The following is a 20,310-nucleotide window of genomic DNA, read 5'->3' as shown; positions in this document are numbered from 1 at the left end:
CAACCTAAACGTTTCCAGGGTTTTAAGGCAAGTTCAAGTGGAACAGTTTCAACATAGGAGCTTGGCAGCACAAAATCTCTGGAATCCAACAAGTGCACTGAACCTTCACAGCTGGCATGCTGAAACTGGTTAAGTATTTAAATGCAATGTCTTGATTATAAAAAGATGTAACAAATAGTGTTAATTCATAAGTTTCAGTTTTGGCAACAACAGTTTTCATATATTTCAGATTCGTAAGATTTTACAAAAGTAATTTCCATATAAAGCATTGATGAAACTTCTATAACATGCATGTAGTCAAGAGTACAATGTACCTATCTGCACTCTCAAGTGCAGGTATCTGCTGAATTGGGGCTAAAACATGTAAGTGCAAAAACAGTCACCTACCAAAAAAAGGCATGTGGAAGAGCTGATACAGACTGAAAGTGACTTTGAACTAAACAATCATCATAGGCTTTTGTGTTCTTCGCTACAGAGGGCACAGCTTTACTTCAGTCAACCCCAGTGACTGATGCTCCGGAACAACCACTCCTTCCGCACACTACTAACTATGGTCAAAGAGGACCTGCGTAAAGGTTCTGAAATATCTGAGCTCCTCTCACTCTTCCCACAGAAAAAAAGTCTTCAGAGCTGTAGTAAAGCGTGTCTGTCCTGAGCTTATGCTGGAGGCAGCAGCAGAACTCTTTTCAGCTGGGAGGTTTCGCTTACCCTATTACTGAAAAGCAAGAGGGAGTTACAGGCTCAAGTAAGCACAAGAATTTGGCTTTAGCATACATCCCAAGAATAAACTGGAAGCTTTTGTTCAAAAGAGCACCAAGTCTGAATGAAAGAGATGTGTATATGTGCAGTAGCTGCAGACTAACATGAGAAAAGCTGAAGTTGTTTCCACAGAAAGACAAGGTGCATGCTAGTTTCCCATTTTAACTCATCAGTTTCATAGAATCATAGAATAGATAGGGCTAGATCATGTAGTTCCAACCCCCTGCCATGGGCAGGGACACCTCATACTAAACCATGCCACCCAAGGCTTCATCCAACCTGGCCTTGAACACCGCCAGGGATGGAACATTCACAACTTCCTTAAACCACGACAGCAACCCATTCCAGTGCCTCACCACCCTTAGAGTAAAGAATTTCTTCCTTATATCCAATCTAAACTTCTCCTGTTTAAGTTTTAACCCGTTACCCCTTGTCCTATCGCTACAGTCCCTAATGAAGAGTCCATACCCAGCATCCTTATAGCCCCCCTTCAGATACTGGAGGGCTGCTATGAGGTCTCCACGCAGCCTTCTCTTCTCCAGGCTGAACAGCCCCAACTTCCTCAGCCTATCTTCATACGGGAGGTGCTCCAGTCCCCTGATCATCCTCGTGGCCCTCCTCTGGACTTGTTCCAACAGTTCCATGTCCTTTTTATGTTGAGGACACCAGAACTGCACACAATACTCCAGGTGAGGTCTCATGAGAGCAGAGTAGAGGGGCAGGATCACCACCTTCGACCTGCTGGTCACGCTCCTTTTGATGCGGCCCAGGATACGGTTGGCTTTCTGGGCTGCGAGCACACACTGAAGCCGGCTCATGTTCATTTTCTCATTGACCAGCACCCCCAAGTACTTCTCTGCAGGGCTGCTCTGAATCTCTTCTCTGCCCAACCTGTAGCTGTGCCTGGGATTGCTCTGACCCAGATGTAGGACCTTGCACTTGTCATGGTTGAACTTCATAAGGTTGGCATCAGCCCACCTCACAAGCGTGTCGAGGTCCCTCTGGATGGCATTCCTTCCCTCCAGCATATCAACCAAACCACACAGCTTGGTGTCATCGGCAAACTTGCTGAGGGCGCACTCAATCCCACTGTCCATGTCAGCGACAAAGATGTCGAACAAAACATCTTTACTCTGAAACTTCTGAATTACGGAAATTAAAGACTGATTTAACAAAATTTAGCAGTGTTTAAATAACAAAAGATGAAGGAGCCAAGAATAATGCTCAGACAAAGTTATTTTATTATTCCTACAGTTTAAAAAATAAAATTAGCCAATGTTGGCACAGGTTCCACTACACAGCAAAAGAAAATTTATGTTTTTTAAATAAATTCTGGGACAGGGAAAACAATCCCAAGATAATACTACCGGCCTTTCTCTTGATATCAAAGTAAACAGCTTTTTTTTCCCCCTGAATATGCATTCAAATCAAACCTAAAAATATTATTAGACCAATAAAGTTACTTTACTGAATTAATGTGCAGCAAAAAAAAAAAAAAAGAAAAGGCAGATCAAAGAAAATATGTAAACAATTTATGTCTGGAAGTAAGGAGTTTATTTCATGATGATTCATCACCTTGTTGTCTAATTCAGCTTTCTAAGATTTTTCCATCAAGCTTTCTAAGGGCTAAATTCCACATGGAGAAACACATCAGGTTCTTGAGATGGAGAAGTGCAACATTAGCAATTCCTTGTCAGTTGGCATCTTGCTCTGCAGTGGGAGAGACTGATGGAGGGTTCCCCAGATGTCTCACACAATCTTTTGTCATCATCATCTTATCCCCAATTAATTGCACTTGTTCCTTCAACTGAAGTAACTGGATTCTTAAACAGAAGTTTGAGCATCTGACTGCATTTTGGTTGGACAGCGAAAGTTCTTGCACCACTGTCATTCTTTAATCTAAAAATACAAGCAGATGGAAAAAACCTTATGGTGAAAAATGAAGCACCAAATGTAAAATGAGCGCACCTTTTTTCTGAAATTCTCTTGAACAAGATATATAAAATAGTAATCCCCAAATAGCTGAGAGTTTAGTCTCCAATTCTACAGACACAGGGCATCACAGACCTAAGTAAGACCCCATTCATTTCAAGTTAAACTTATTGAAAAATGGGTACAAGATTAAAGCCCTAATTTTGCATCCTATTTATGGCAGATTATTAACAGCATTAAAGCTCCATAAAGGCCAGAGCACAGCATACCTATGCACACACCGACAAGACAAATTCTTTCCAATTTCTTGACATTTAACTCTTTAAGTCCCAGTACCAGAACTAGGTTAATCTGACTAAACTGCTCTCTTTCAGGCCTTAGAATTAGAAGTTATATTCTAAATCAAAAATCATAGGAAGATTTTGTTAATGTGATAGAGGACATTCATATGTTTTGATCCTAATCGGAGGCAAAACATTTCTATTTAGCCCCACAGCTTTTGCTTCCTCTCACACAAGCATCAGTAAGACTCAAATGTACAACTGTCTCTAATGCTAACAGAAAATATCTGGGACCTAAACTAGCCACAGTAAATTGACCAACACTTCTTATTTACAAACTACTTGAGGTATATTTATACAGACAATCAGGTTTTGGAAAGACTGATGTATGTTAAAATAATTAAGGTTAACTAAACCTTAGCTTTAAACTCCAGAAAGGAGGGAAAATGCACAACATTCAACAATTTAAACTGAGTCATTTTTGCTCAAAATAAATTAACTGAACTGAACTGTGGCAAGTTTTCTCACATCTTGCTGAAGCACTGTCTCTTTTTCAGCAGAATAAAATCACTTTTTAGACCAAAGCTGTAAAACAGGTCTTAACCATAAAAACTGAAGGTTATGTGAAAGTTAACACCGTTCTTTTATAGAACAGAAAGTCTGCTACAAAAATCCCATACCTCTGTGACAACTCCTGCAGCAATAGTGGAACCACTGTAGCGTAACATAAACCTCCCAAGCTCTTTAAAATCTTTATACAACTCTAGGGCAACAGGTCTTTGAGTCTGTAGCTCTATTAGAGCATTCTGTCCTTTAGACAAGAACCTACAGAGAGATAAGCAGAAAACTCCATTATAAATATACGCACAAATTAAAAAGAGAACAGTCAATAAATGAAAAAAAAAATTAAAAAGCCAGAAGTATAATGACCAAGCTTGATTTCAAGTATAATCCAAGCCACCTGACTGAAAACTCATTTGCCTGGAGCATACCTTATAGAAAGACAGCCAAGTTTTCTTCAAAAGCTTCTAGAGAAGGGCACCAACATTTAGCAAATCGTTTTAAAGTTAATTATCTCATTTAATAGCCATTTTTTTTCATGTCCAGTAGAAATCAAGCCCTGTTTCAAAATCAAGAGCCAATTCTTTGCTCTGTAGTCATGATTTTAATTCCCATTACCTTTCAAGCAACAGTTGCAGCCATGCAAAAGGATTATTCTGATAACAGTGTGTCTCAGATAACATTTCTACCCAAATAGCTTTGAATAAGTAAAAGGAAGTTCCCATAGTTTAACTTGCATGCGAGGACTCCTTAAATCTGATTTTCTCTGACCCACTGTCTGAGCTTTAGACAGTAACCCCTCTCCAGAATTACACAAAGAAGAAAAAACAAACAAACAAACAAACAACAAACAAAAAACAAACAATTTCCTTTAAGTACAGGGTTGGTGATGTAGGATTCACTATAAATTCTGCAAGTGACCTTGGGCAAGTCATTTTACCTCTCAGGTGCTTTGCATTTATCAGGTTTGGTACAAGTTTTTTCACTCTGTAAAGCACTCTGAAATCTAAACATGAAACCACTTAAAACAATGAAAGCTTATTCTTTGAACACATCATTGTTTCGTAATAGAAAATGCTCAGTGTGTAAATACATATACTAATCAAAAGAGCCATTTCTTAAATAATTATTAACTATTCAAAAAAACCACTTACTTAGGTTTACTCTTTGTCACTTCACCAGTGCTTTTGTGCAGGACACTCAACAGTCTTCTAATAGTAGCAGGTTCACTCACGGTTTGATAGTGTAAAAGCACCTAAAAATATTTTTTCTGTTACTAAACATTATACAATCAGAAATCCCAGGTGTTAATACTTGAAAACCTCAACTTCTTTTAAGACTCATTTTTTGAACAAATGTTTATAAAAACTTCTCTCATAGGAGTCTCCAGCCCACAATCAGTAACCGTTTTTAGTTCCTAAACTTTGTGATGTGTATAGTTATGACAGAAAGATTATCTATTAATTAATCATAAATACATTGTTCATTCTTAAAGTGTTTTGCTTTTGCCACTTCAGTGTAGTACCACAGCATGAACTGATACTTTATTTATTTTAAAGGTATCTTACAACTAAGTTCATCATTATACTCCTACAAGGAGTAAGTTCTCTAAAGGACAGCCTAATCTGACTGGTAGAACTCATGTTCTCTGAAATGGCAAAGCTATGCATTAAAAGCCATTAAGAATATATATAAGCAGCCACAATAGCCCCTTACATACTCTCCAAAACACAGAAGAATCCGTTTCATCCGGACAGATGGAACTGCTTCTGGATGCTAAATGCCTCCCATATTTGGGGGGTCGAACACTGAGAGGAAAAGTCCTGAGCAAGCTGTAATGAACATAGGAACTTTCACAGGCACTTACAGGAAATCCTTTAGTGATTGGAACCTCAATATTGAAGATGAGAACCCGAGCTCTGAAACGAGTGCAAACTTTAATTGGTTCCTTGGGATCACAATATACACAGCCAACACTACAAGAGAGGGGAACAAAAGAAACTGATATATATCTTGACATACAAATGTTAATCACTGCACTGGAAAAAGACAAACATATAAGACAAGTAAAGCAAAGACAACACCACTTTAATATAACCTAAGGGTGGAAAAAACCCCCAACCAAAACCAAACCATCAATCAGTAACACCATATTAAAGCCTATAACGAAATTAATTCCTAGACAATGTCTACAGTACTTTGTGGGTATGCATGAGGAGGTCTGTCTAGTTCAGTGAACAATTACGGCCATTGCTAATCGGTTTCTAAAAATGTCAGTGCTTCCTGTGTGTAGGCACTTTGAAGAATTAGACTTTCATTCAGAGATTAATTGTTCCAGAGCAACAACATAAATTACTGCAAGGTGCCCAACGTTGCAGTTCTGCTGCCTACAACTCTATTTGGTGGATAAAGAGACACTGATCAGGACTCTCAAAACTTAAATCTCTCAGCAGCTTTTTCAAAATACTCTACACAGAGTATTTCCAAAATACTCTACATGGAGTCACAAAAAGCCACTGCTTTTTACAAGTCAGCCAGGGAGACCAGACATAGCTTTTTCACAGTAGCTAGTTTTAGCCATCTAAAATGAAAGGAAAATTAATCCCACCCAGAAAAACATGACTGAAGAGAATAAACTGCATAATTAAATGTATCAAATTTCAGATGCAATCAAATTTCATCTCCATCAAGAGGACTTAAAACTTTGTACCTGTTCTTGACAAATCTAACATCTCCAAAAGATGAATGACATCAAGCTAACGAAGCGTTCATTCAACAAGCAGAACAAGACTTCTCCTCCTCCTCCCATTTACCACAGAGAATCACGCTTCATGACAAGATGGCAATACAGAAAAGCCCAAACTTTTCCCTTAAACACAGAGCATAACTTTGCAAAACTATCAATGCAAGGATTTCAAACAGTAGCTTGAAAGTTTACTCTCTGAAGTCAAAATGATTGTAAAAATGGTGAATGAATTATGGGTCCAACTTTCTAACCTGAACAAAACCTGATGCTTACCTAAAAGCTTGATGCTAATGTTTAGCATGAAACCTATAGGCTGAAACAAACACTTGGAGATCTACTGTGTCTCACTGAATGCGATCCCCCAAAAAAGGGGCAGCAAAAGATGTACCAAAACAAATGTTACAAGCAGCTAAATGTGTTGAATAAATAGTTTCCATCAGTTCCACTTGTCCAGATTTACTTATTGGCATGCAATAGCAGTCATCAATATGTTTTTTGTTAGACTGGTTTATGATTTGATAAGCTCTTCAAAAATCTTTTATTTAGCAACAAGTATACTTAATTCAGCAATTAAAGTGTCCAAGGACAAGTTTTAAGGTCACCAAGACTTTGAAGGTTACCAGTGTCAGCACTAGGGCAAAGTATGAACACTAACAGTATTCTTCTGAGGTAGCCGTTGTACATGTAGCAGATGTTTCCAACGTTTGTACACGCAAGCCAGGTGATAGGCATCACTTCGGTTTTAAATATCCTGGTAGCCACATCATTCTTCAAGTAAACCGCTGATTGTTAAGTGTAATAGTTATACAGCTTTTCATTAAAAACAAACCGTTACTTAGACTGAAACCCAGTTCTGCTCACTTGATTTTGATGATATCCATGCCGGTCAAAGTGAGAGTAACGTGATCTCCTGCTGCAGCCCAATCAACTGGTTCATCATGCAGTGTGATACCTGGAAATGAGTAAGAACAGAACCTCACAGTGAAGTACCTAGGTTCTGAGCTACAAACAAATAGCTCTGTTTGGGCCATTTGTGCTTCATCAACCATTACTCATCAAATTTCAGTATGAATGGGTTGAGAGTAAAAGCTTTTTAACTGAGAAGACTGAGGAAGCCTTTTTCCCCCCTTGGTGAGGACTCACTTATTCTCTCACCCCACCCTGAACAACAACATGGTTTTATTTAAGCCAGAGGAGGGGACCTGGCACTTGTCACAGAGTGCCAGTGACGCAGTCCCCCGAAAATGCTGTAGTACTAAGTATCTCCATATCTGCCCCACCCATCTTTTGAGGCACACGCACACCCTAGACCGCATCTTTCATGTACTTTAATGGTACTGTGTCAACTTTCATTTACCTTAAGTCGGTTTGCTGACTCTTTCATAAAAAAAAGAAAAAAAGCGTAACTGATGCCTACCATTCACAATGTTGTGTCTATTTAAGAGCACCTTTAAAAGTAACTATATTCTGATTTTGATGTATTTTAATCTGGTTTATAAGACAACCTGGCTGGTGGGTATGGACAAAACCAAAAGCTCTTGAACTAACATTCTGAGGTTTCTTGTAGACACCAAGAAGGCAATTTAAAAAACCCCACTTTTTATGAATCCTGCATACATTAACAGGATCTAGTTCTATTTTACTACAGATTGATCTGCAAACCTGTTCCCAAAACCACATGCCAGAAAGCATCATTCAATTACATTCAAGTACTGGTTTTTTAAGCAGGGGATAAAAAAAAAATACATCTTTTCAATGCTACTTCTTCCACTCGCAAAACCGGAATGGCTACAGTGGTCTGACACCGATATTTATTTGCATTACTGTAACATTCCTGTGCACATGAACAATGTGCATACAACTGTATAAAACATGCACAATGAAGAGCTTCCCAAATGAGCACTGAACAAGCTGGTTCTGGAACTGAGCAGGACAGTCGAACCTGCACACAGCTTAATTCAGGATAAATAGTTAGATACAGAAGCCTATTCATTTATTTTGAGGACTTAATTTTTTATTCATTGGTCAATGTAGGAAAATAATAATTTTGTCTTTTTGTTTGCACATGAAATAAAAACAACTCTGCAGTATAAAGAAAACAAAGCTTAATTAGGAAACAGCTAAACATTTAATGTCTTGACTTAGTTATTCCTCTTTCCAGAAATCAAATGCATTGAAATTTAAATCCGGATTTCTACTCTTTTGTAGTTTCTCAGGACAATTACATCCTGAATGAATGCATATTATGAAAGGATCAGTGACAAATCTCACGAACATCAAACAGCAGAGACTTAATTCTCAAGCTTTTCCACATCTAATTCATAAGATTAATTTCTAAAGGTTGTTCAACATCTTTACACTTCCTAACAGCAATAATGCTCCGCAGCAGAACTGAATATTAAGATTCCTGAACTGCATATTTTTATAGGCATTGCTGGAACACAGATGTTTCCACAGGGTCTTCATAAAGCAATGCCAAAAGCCATGAGGCTGTAACGTTTAGAGTAGCTGATACAGTAAAAAAGGAAAAAAAAGTAAAAAATAACAATGCAAGATTTCACATACGCTTGATAGACACATTTATACAGACATAGTCACATCTAAAGAAATCCGTTTTATGCTTTCACATTTTATGTTTGACAGTTAGTATCAGTTTGACAGGCCGTTACCATTTCAGTAACTGCTTCTAGCCCAGTATTGACCTGAAAGTAAACACACTTCTGAAGACTGTACCTTTTGCAGTGCAAGTTTCATTGGGAGGCATTGCCAGAAGTCGTTCTCCAACCTGAATATAGCCAGCTTCTATTTTACCAGTCACACAAAATCCTGATCCTTGGTCTGCAATAAGCACAGTAATAATTTCAGAACACTCTGTAATAAGGTTAATTTCCCATCACAAGTCAGCTCTGCAGCAATGCATAGGTAAGTTTTTAATTTAATGAACATGGGTTTTTTTCCCCCCAGCAGTGTTCTGTATTTGCAAGTTAGCCAGCTGTGCATCATAATGAAAATGAAACATTAAATTCAAAACCTTTAGATCTCATGTTTTTCAGAACTAAGTGAGAAATATCCTTTAAACAAATGTAGATACATGAAGAAATATTTTCTAGTTTTTCAATATTAGATTAAGCCCCTTAATGTATAGCAATTTTATTTATTTCAGCACACTCTTACTACAATTACAGATAAAAAGCATACCACAGACCTTTCATAAAAATTCTCATGCATACAGGTGCAAATTCCTATGATATTTACTGTTTAACTGAGTCAGAATCCTACATGTTCTGTCTGCGTATTTACTTTTATTCCTGGGAAGTCAAAGATTGATTCAGTCCTATTATATATGAGGAGCTATTATAATTGTATTTGACTTAAGTATTTCTGAATAAAAGAACTGCAAAGTTTTTCTTCTTCAATGTCCTAATACTTTGTTCATTATTTGAATGATGTCAGTTATTTTCGCACATGCACATTTATGCATGTACACCTTAAGAAATGCCTCATCTTCCTAACATGTGTTTGCAGGTGTATTTAAAAAGAATCTTCTGAAGTGTTTCTACAATGATATTTTCAGTACCCATACAAAAATCAAATATACCTTTTGCTGAACATTAGTCAGAAGCAAGCATCTTAGTATTTTGTGTGTCACATTATTTTAAAAGCTTCATTTAAAGCTGAATTCAAAGGAGCAAGCTCAAGATTTCAGGTCACATACTACCAACTTGCTCTTTTTCATTCAACACCATTATTGATGAATGCTTCCATTTATCTAGCTGTAAAAATACTATTAGTGCCTGCAAACTAATTTTTCTCTGTTCCAGCAACTGAGATGATTGCAGTCTAACAGATGACACTGGCCATCAGTAGAACAGAAACCTGGAGAAGCAGATACATGCTAGAAAAAGTATCCCCAAGTTACGGTATAAATATCAATACAATATGGTAAACAAAAAGCCCTGAAGCTGGCTCTGCACCACTTGAAGGCAACCAGAACCATGAACAGGTTCCAGGTTCCCAACCACAACCAAGAACTGTTTCTCTTTTCTCCAGGACATCACCAGCTCTGGCTTAGTACACTAGTGTGGTGTTTGAAGCTTTGCCCTCTCTCCCATGCTGATTGTTTCTTGCAAAGTGTCAAGTTTCTTCAGCTCCCCATGAAATCAACGCAAGCACAAAACAGACAGTGGTGGACAGAACCAAGGCGTATAAATGGCCTCATATCTTTGTATTATGGTACTCAGGTTCTGCGAGGCCATATTCTTTGTCCTCAGGATTTGGACATTGGACAAAGCTTTTCAAATGTCAGGTCAAGTCACACCCTAGACAGCATTATAACAAATTAAGTGGATACTGAAGGAAATTGCAGGGACCTCCTGCATCAGGAGATAGTTTGCCTGGAGAGAATATTAGGAGGGCTATGGAGGACAAAAGCTAAACTCAGGCTGAGGTAGATGAGTCACATATGTGGGTAACCTTAATAGAGAAAGGGGTTTTCCAAACTACGTAAAAGTACACTCAGCACTCTCACTTTTTACACATTTCTATGGACAGCATGTACAAGCACTGGAACAGAGCTGAGAACAACTGTTGCTTCATGTACTTGTATCTGCAGCTACTTCCTCTGGTGGCATCCAAGTTAATTAAGTTTTGAAATCACAAGATAAGTGAGAAAAAAATAGCCTAAAAAACACCTAAAAGGCCACATTTAGTGAAAGACCCTGTATATGTAAATTGAAACACTTCCAAAGCCATTATTTCTTGCATACTTTATCAAAACAGATTTAATCAAAATTGCTCATTTTGTGAAACTTAGCTCAACACAAAAGTCATTATTGCAACAGAAAGTTGTGAGAATATTTTGAAAGATCTCAATCAATAATCTGAACACACTTCCCCACAGCTCACAAAATGAAAAAATAAATAAAAATAAAATAAAAAAAATTACAGTGACTGCCTAGATGACAAAACTGGTGTTAAAATACTAGGGTAAATTCTCATGCAAAGTTTCAATACTTAATGTTATGGAGTCAGTACCTTAAGTCAGCCAACATAGGGCATGTACAGCATCTAGTGTTTTCTCAAAGACCCAGATGAAAATTGTAGAAAACTGATTTTTCCAGTTACAATCAGTATCTTGTTTTGCTTGTACTTCCGCTATAAGCGCCCCATATATAAAGTACAGCTTACTTTAAAATATGAAATTCAATAATAATATTTAGTAACTTTTTTTGACATTTTATATCATGCTGTCATTTAGTTTGCAACATTTGTCAAGGGACCTATGGAAAGTTTCAACTGGGATGAGTGTTACAAACCTTATTTCTTCTAAGTTACCTGCAAATGTCAATGTATTTAACTGAAAAATAATATCAAGTTTGCCATTAAGACCTTAAGGGCTCAAGACAGTCTGGTTTATCCAGACAATGGGAATAAGTACTGGTTGTAGGTACTTGCTCTCCATTTCTCTATTAGTGCTAGAGAATTGCTACCTGCCTTTCATTAAATCCTTGGCTTGTTATAGTAGTCTCACCACCACTACCCTTTTCTTCCACTTCAGCCCCCAAATTTTTTTACACAAAAATTAAGGAATTTATCATTATTTACAGCTACAACAATGAACATAAAATGAACAAGTCAAACTTTCTTCAAATCCAGGAGTAGAAGGTAAACAAGCCTGAAGTCACACTCATAAAAAGTTTGAGAAACACTCATGTAGACAACAAGAACCAGTTTTGGAAAGAGAAACTCCCAAATTCTGTCCCACAGAACCATCAACTCATTATATAGCCAATTAGCTGGTCATACAGATTTTCTTCCTCAGCTTCTTTTCCAGTATGTTTTTCCTTCAGCAGTACTACCTAAAATCTGACAAAGAACAGTGCTTGAAAACTCACTGTTCTTGTTCAAGACTACCAATACACATAAAGGATCCACTTTAAGTCTTATTTTTACATCATTTTTCAACACTTGTATTAAATATTGGTGAAAATATTTAAAAACAACCAACCTTTAAAAACATCAGCAACACACAACCTAAATGGTTTATCCACTGATCTCTGCGGTGGCTTGAAAGAATCTGCAAATAAATTGATAAGATCTTTTACAATCGCTGTATTCAGTAACTATCTCAAGAATTTCTCACCTAGGGATAAATCAACTATATTGCAGTCCACAGACTTTGTCCCACATTTCCCCACAATAAAAGTTCTGACATAGATTTTTACATAGATTCGACCCTGGTATGTCAGTTTTTAAATGAGGAAAAATTGCACTCACCGATCTGCTCCAACAAACACTTTCCTTTATACCACTGTGTGAGGTCACTTATCTGACCCCTTGTGACCAGATTTTCACCACCAAGGCCACTTGTTGGGATATAAGCCACATCTGATTCCTAATTAAAAGGAAGTTAAACATACATTAACAGGATCTTCAAGCAGAAGCAAGAGGTGCATTGTTTCAGTACTATGCAACTAAGCTATAAAAGAACAGTTTGCACATTCGTATTTCCCCTGGAGGAGGCAGATTTCTCAGTTGATCCATTTCCTTTCAGTTTACGTCTTGTCTGATCACAGTGCTTCAAGCAAAGGGTTGGATATATTTAAACACGATAATAGCAACATTAACAATTAGAAACTGATTTCAGGTAACAAATTCCAATTTTATATCTGAAAGGCAAAACTTCTGTTTGAAATGCTGTTTTATGCATAGGGATTTCAGGAAGGCCATAGCCAGTCCAAATGAGGAAACGTGAGAAGAACATTCAAGAATGGCTAATGAAGAGTTTTCCTATGAGTTCATAATCCAAACTGACACCTGCTTCGGTATAAAACTCCCTACCATTATTCATGCAATCCTGAACATTAAGGCAGATGACCCTTGGTTAGTTCTGCTTTATAGACAACAATTCCAAGAAACTACAAGTGAGGCAAGTGCCCCAAAGATCCAACAGACCTAAACAAACATGATGATGACAGAAAGAGTATTGACCCAGGGCTCAGCATACATCTGACTGGTAAGAAAAGGAATCTGCCATACTATGCGCACAAAGCAGCAGCAGGGAAGTGACACAAAATAACCTGACTGTAAGAAAAGCTTGTTCTACTCAAACCTTTGACTGAGGCAAAGCAACCAGTATCTCAGAAATTTACATTACCTTAAAGCCAGCTTGTTTCAGAAATTGGCCAAGTTTACTCGTAATTTCCTGAAATCTTTCCTGTTGCCAATTGACCTAAAATAGAAAACATATGATGATAATAAAATTTTAGATTTTTAACCATGACTCCAACATACAGCTGCATGTCATCAACTGTGTATTACCAGTAGGTGTTCTTCACACAGAGCAGCCAATAAATTTATAAACTTGAGATTTCCAGGTGGTTTCATAGTTGGACACATAAGAGCATATTAACAATTACTGATAGCAAATAACACACCACTACTTACCTTGCAAACCCCTTTAGTATGATTTGTCCTTGAACAGCTCCTTTTTTTTTCCCTAAGTTCACTCAAAATTCAGATTCAGCAAGAATACATACAATATATACACAGCAATAATCTAAAATACAAAACAGTAATACTTAACACACCTTACAGGTTTAAATAAAGCTCTTGGGGTCTTGACCTGAATGACCACCAAGATGCCCTTGGAAGATGCCACTGGGTTAACTAATACTTGTGAAAATCTAACATAACAAGAAGGACCCCTACTCATTTTAGCACCAAAACTATCCTGTCTGCTTTGAAAATACACCAATCAATATAAAAAATTGTAAAGTCTAAGCACAAGAGACAGAGCTGGGAATCAAAGAAAGACACAATATTGATCTTTAAACTTAGGGTCAACAATCCTAGATGGAAACCCTGCAATTGCATGAAAAAATTAAGCATGTACCTGGTCCATTTTATTGACTGCAACAGCTAGCTGTGTCACTCCAAGAGAGCGCACTAATAATCCATGTTCTCGAGTTTGTCCTCCAGTCTCAAACCCTGCTTCAAACTCTCCTCTGCTAGCATCCACAACCAAAATAGCCACATCAGCCTAGATTAAAAAAGAAACAAAAAACAATCAATCAATCAATCAAAAGTGGTTAAGAGGTGGAAATAATCTGGGTAAGTATGTCAATCAGCAATATTTCACATAAAACATACTCTGAACAGGAGAAATCCTGATATGCTTCAAACGTAGCTTAGGCTGCTCAATCCTATCTGCATCACGCCCACTTTGGTGAGATATTATGGCATTATGTCACCTCATGTCATAAACCATCATTTTCTGTTAAACACAAGCCAACTCATGATTTTGGGAACCCGTCTCCTTCAAACTGCCCACTATGGACGTGCTGCACAGACTTCAACTGAACAGAAGCAGTCTGTTGTGCTCTGGAACCTTAAGAACAGATATGAGCACAATGCCCAGGCCTCCCTGCTTCAGTCTGGACACCTTCACAGTAAGCAGCTGCGAAAATTACAGATAGATCACCTCACTATACAACTGGGACAACCGGTCAACTGCATGTTGGATGTGGATGTTTCACAGTCCACTCAAGACACTGGAGCATGCCAAAATCACAAGGCAGAAAAGTAGCCTGGTTTATAATCTAGGCAAACTGCTGCAGCATTAAGAGAAAAAAGGTATCACACAGTCTACATCACTGCATAAAAGTCAGCATATAAGCACAGGGAAAAATCCCACCCTTTGCTGTTAGCCTTAAATGCTGCTAATACTCCTACTTTTCCTGCTTTAGCAAGTAACAGCCAGGTAGACCACCATCACATACCAAGCAATGGCGACACACATGAACAGAGGTACTGCTGACAAGAGGCCGGTATAAGAATTTCATAGGACTGATGAGATGGACATTATGAAAAGAGAAGAAAAAGTGGTACTTTCTTTTCTTACACGCTTATGCTTCAGGATATCAAGAGAAGGAACAAAGACAGCACAATGTCCTGGCCCAGAATTCCCCTCGCTTCATCCGAGGCATGAAATCCCCACAAGTCAGACAGAGACAGCACAAACGTGAGAACGGGAAAAGGATGAGGGATGAATTTCCCCACAGCTCTCAGCCTCTGAAGTGCATTGCGGTGAACTTCTCCCTCAAAAAAAGGACATCCTGTATTTTCCAAATTATAAAACTGTGCCTCAGGACTTACGTGAATTAACCATATGTATCAAAGGCTAGATCCTGGCCCTGATAAGGCTGATTTGCATTCTGCGTAACAGCAGTTGGGGATTCACCTCCTAACAGAATTCAGGCATCAGAGCTATTTCCATGTTTGCCTTCTTCCATGCATTGCTTCAATGCTGAGTGTAGCTACTCTACCAGGCAACAGAAACTTGCAAAGCTTCAGTGATTCCATAAACAGGCTTCAGAACAGACCAGCCCTTCACCATCCTGAGAGCTGAGGGAACACAAAGATACCAAGTCTTACTTGGTCTGCCACATCTTCTGCTGAATTGATAAAACTGCTGGTGGATCTTCAAGTCTTCACGCTTCTGCCTCTATTATTTTGCCCCAAAAGACTAACTAATTTAAATTGAAGTCGTAAAGAAAATGGCTTGGTTGAGCCAACATTTTCCATTGCTCTGAAACTAAAGATTTCACTTCTAATTTTAAAACTCCTAAACTTCCTACAAGATACACTCCACAATACAGATGACTGTACAAGCTCTACACTGTAATTTGCAAACTTCTGACTATTCTGCAGCCTAACCACTGGGTCACAAGTGCTGAATTCTTACCCAGGCTCCGCTTCAGAGCTAGAGCAGAACCTGGGGCAAGTCAGTCTTCCTACGGTATAGTTCTTTATCTGTAAAATCATACTAACAGTATGATCCATTCTTACTAAGATCTCAAGATAAACTCACATTTCAGATTGCAATGACATGCACAAAGTAAAAACCTCTACACAGCAGCTTAGCTTCAGAAAACAACAAAAAAAAAAAAACCAAACCACAAAACCTTTGATTACAGCTCTACCGTAGAGCATCAATTCTACTATCTAAAAAAGGGTGCCTTTAAGTGGAAAACGTTCACACTTTTTATGTTGTGTAACCGTTATTCTTCCCCCCTTCTGATTTACTATTTCCATAAATTAAATAACTAACCTATATGAGAATGGGAAGTGTCAAATACTTCTGTCTTTACCTACTGTTCCTATACCAAGCTGCACTAGTCTCTGCAAATGTCCTATTGACAACACGGATGCACTCTGCATAAACTGTTATCTACGTTATGCTTTCGTATTAATATAAAATATGTTGTTAAACAGATGCCTCTTGTTTCACCTTTCCAGATCCTTTTTCCTTTAAGCTCAAAACCACTTAGTCTTTGCCTACAAATCCACTTTCACAGAACTTCTTGCTGAGTAGACATATGGCACATCTGAATAGCTTTCAAAGTTCAACTCTGATGTTATCAAATTGTAACTTAGTATTCAAATAACTTGCCTAATAAAACTCTCCTCCAAAATGTTAACATCCCACTACTGCCTTTAAACAAGCACATTCTGTTTAAGTTTAGAAAACTCATGAAAACCTCAAAGGTATCTTTGCACCATCAATGATTTCATTTCACATTAAGATTAAAAAAAAAAAAAAAAAAGAGAAGAAAACAAATTTAAGAAAAGGTTTTAAATAATAATGCTATTGGAAAGAGTTTTAGACCATCTCTACCTGTGCAGCTCCTGTGATCATATTTGGAATGAAGTCTTTGTGGCCTGGAGCATCCATCAGTGTAATTACTTTAGTCTTTGTCTCAAATTTGGTCATACCCACATCCATTGTCACTCCCCTTAAACAAAGCATACATGCAACGCACCATTAAAACTGCTTCAAAAGCTTTATCAAGTAAGCTATAAAAAAACCTCAATCCTGAAGTTATATGCTTCATAGCTTTCATCTGATTTAGCCTGCACAAACAAATTGAAAGAAACCTGCTTGCTGGAAAAGCAGACCTCTAGAACTGCCTTTCAGTAACTCCAGTCATGAAGAAACAAACACCCAGAATTCATAGTACTAACTCCATGCACCATGTACTATGTCCCAAAAAGCTCAGTGAGAACATGAAAATTCTACTCTGTATTTAAATTGGTGCTAATTCCACTTTTAACATTTAGTTCTTCAGAAAAAGGCGACACAGAATAATGGGAACATAGCCAAGAATAAAAAAATAGAAGGTATGTGACTATAGCAATACAGTGATACATTCACAAAGATCTACATGAAGAACTACCGATTATCAAGGAAGGATTACAGCACTTTGACTCAGTTCCACATCTCACTAACAATCACATGTTCTGCACAGGACTTGATTAGATGAACCCTATCACACACATGTATGTATCTTAGTAAGCCATCTGCATCTCCCTTCACAGATGATGAAGACTAGTATTTTCAAGGGACAAAATTTCACATGTTAGCCAAGATACTTAATATATGCTACTTCCAGTGACAATATAAACCTCCCTTACTGCCTCACTCCATGTTCTTCAACATCAGTTTTCATTGTGAAAGTTATCTTGTCAACTATAAGAGCTTACATTCTATGAAACCTCAGATGACAAGTGATTGTAAAAATATAAAAACATAAGAAAATGCTTCTTTTATTATTTTCTGAATGCAGAAGATCATGTATTCAGCTTTATAATGTTCTTAGAAGCTCTTAGATTTTTTTAATTTGCTTTACTGCTTCCTCATTAAATACTTTTTCAACAGGATAAAACAATCTTAAATTTTGTATTTCAAGCTATTACAAGCAATTTATGAAGAATACAATTTTATATTCAATGTAAGTCACATGATGAACTGACATTTCAGACTTAGATTATAATTCTGACATCCTTTCATAGAAATATTTAACCTAGAACTTTTCATATGAAATGATAAGCAAACTGAGAGAAATTTGGCAGCAATAAACCAGTAAGGCAGCTTTAAATGAAAGGAAAAAAAAAAAGGGTAATTTCCATTGAAAGATATTTCTACCTTTCTCTTTCTTCACCCGTTTCATCCAGCACCCATGCATAGGCAAACGAAGCTTTGCCAGCCTTCTTAGACTCTTGCTCGTATTTGTGCATAGTTCTTTTATTCACATTTCCCAAAAGGTAGAGCAGATGACCCATCAAAGTACTTTTACCTGCATCAACATGTCCTACAGGGAGGGAAATAAATATTCCAATAATTGTATTAATCTATGCATTTTAAACATAGTACAAGAAGAAATATACTATAACATGAAAATCACATTCACTAATAATCCTTATGCAATCCATAGACTCCCACAATCCTGTAAAACAGAGATACAGAGAGTTTTTATTGAAACTGTCAGTTAGCATGACACCTATATAGCACCTCCAGATTCATACTAAAAAGAACACATTGACAGAATGAAACCAAACCAAATTACATTTTACAATATTGTCCTAGTCAAGGACATCTGAATGCATTTATTCCGAAGAACAACAGTCAAGCAGATGCAACTAAAATTAGTATGAGATTTCCTTTCCCTGCAGAGAGGATAGTTTTGCTTCTGTATCACTTCCACATTCACTTAAGAAAATTTTTAATCTCTATATGTGTCAAAATGTAATTTAACAGTATTACCTATTACCACCAAATTAAGCAGTTGCTTTCCTCCTTGCCTCTTCTCCAACTCTGCTTTCACATCTATTTGTGGTTTTGTCTTGCCTGACTTTTTTACTGGAGTAGGCACTGTATTCTGCTCTTCTGAAACCTGCACTACTTGTGAAAGAGTAGATTTTGAGACTGCCTCAGGTACCCCAGAAGTTACACTGGCATCTTCATCTGACAGTCCTTTCTGAGGTGTATTAGCATGACCATTTTCTTCAGCAACCACACTAGGGAAAAAAAACAAAACAAAACAAAAAAAAACAAAAAACCAAAAAAACAAAACACAAGGAATGACAAAGAAGCCATAGAAATTCAGGAGAGAAACTGAGTTTTCCCTTCATTATCATATAAGCCCCAGACAAAGAGTATGTGATAAGCCCGTTAAGGTGGAAGCGATAAGCAGCTGGATACAAACTGCAGAGATACCAGCTCTGAACATCTTGTCTGAAAAGCACTGTGTACAAAACCAAGATAAGAAATAATCTTGTAAAATAATGAAACAGATAAACAAAAGCTTTCCACAAGCCACTTTTTTTTTTTTTTTTAGAGAGGGAAAGGACAGTTGTGCAGAAGAACTACAAAAAGCTGGTTGTCTGAACTAAGAGCCCAAGTCAACTTTGAAGCATCGATACTAAAAGAAGCTTCCACATACACAGGTATTGCAGCTGAATGTAGCTATATTCTATTATGAGAAGAGCAACAGAGCATAAAATGAAGATACCAAGCATACCAGAGCTGCAATTTAAGGTGCAATGCTTATATAGAGTTACATTTATCATTACATAGAAAAGTTAAAATTGGTAAAAACTTACATGCATCTAGAATCAGGGACTATAGCAATAGGACAAGGATTAATGGGTTTAAATTTAAACAGTGAAGTTCAGGTTAGATATAAGGAAGAAATTCTTTACTGTGAGGGTGGTGAGACACTGGAACAGGTTGCCCAAAGAAATCCCTGGAAGTGTTCAAGGCCAGGCTGGACAGTGCCTCGGGCAACATGATCTAGTGTGAGGCATCTCTGCCCATGGCAGGGGTGTTGGAACTAGATGACCTTAAGGTCCTTTCCAACCCTAATCATTCTACGATTCTGATTCTATGACTAAGGCAATTTGGATTCCCCAAATCCCCTTCTCTAACATCTTGCTCTCCCATAGCTCACTGTACTAATCCTAACAGTAAATAATCCTAAATATATTATTCTCTTACACTGACTTGCAAATGGGAATAATTTCCTAACTTATACAAGTACTCTGAGAATTAACAACATGATTCTTCACCAGTTACGACAAAGATGACCACTAAAAATATATGCTACGTAACATCTTCAAGAGAGCAAAAGCTTTCTTGCTGCCTGACAGAGCTTCATGGTGAGGCACTAATGCAAACAGCAAGACAGGAAT

The 20,310-nt window shown here is 37.5% G+C and overlaps 1 protein-coding gene across 2 annotated transcripts in view; it reads right to left on the bottom strand.

Moving 5' to 3' along the window:
* Positions 1–1,977: 1,977 nt before the first annotated feature.
* Positions 1,978–20,310, bottom strand: part of HBS1L (HBS1 like translational GTPase) — a 56,036-nt gene continuing 37,703 nt past the window's right edge. The window contains exons 6-18 of one of the 2 annotated variants that reach the window (XM_065680823.1): positions 18,884–19,137; positions 18,266–18,431; positions 16,958–17,075; positions 14,174–14,320; positions 13,436–13,510; positions 12,556–12,673; positions 12,287–12,355; positions 9,013–9,117; positions 7,141–7,231; positions 5,401–5,509; positions 4,688–4,788; positions 3,653–3,797; positions 2,552–2,658 (exon numbers count right to left, since the gene is read on the bottom strand). In XM_065680823.1, the coding sequence (XP_065536895.1) occupies positions 2,647–2,658; positions 3,653–3,797; positions 4,688–4,788; positions 5,401–5,509; positions 7,141–7,231; positions 9,013–9,117; positions 12,287–12,355; positions 12,556–12,673; positions 13,436–13,510; positions 14,174–14,320; positions 16,958–17,075; positions 18,266–18,431; positions 18,884–19,137 (1,510 nt within the window). In that variant the 3' untranslated portion in view covers positions 2,552–2,646. Of the gene's footprint in view, positions 2,659–3,652; positions 3,798–4,687; positions 4,789–5,400; positions 5,510–7,140; positions 7,232–9,012; positions 9,118–12,286; positions 12,356–12,555; positions 12,674–13,435; positions 13,511–14,173; positions 14,321–16,957; positions 17,076–18,265; positions 18,432–18,883; positions 19,138–20,310 lie in introns of both variants that reach the window. The other variant, XM_065680824.1, reaches the window with a different exon arrangement.

The sequence above is a fragment of the Lathamus discolor genome, chromosome 5, assembly GCF_037157495.1.
Source record: "Lathamus discolor isolate bLatDis1 chromosome 5, bLatDis1.hap1, whole genome shotgun sequence".
In the NCBI taxonomy this organism is placed as follows: Eukaryota; Metazoa; Chordata; class Aves; order Psittaciformes; family Psittacidae; genus Lathamus; species Lathamus discolor.
Note: the sequence above shows the minus strand (reverse complement) of the source record. Positions and strands in the feature narration are given on the sequence as shown.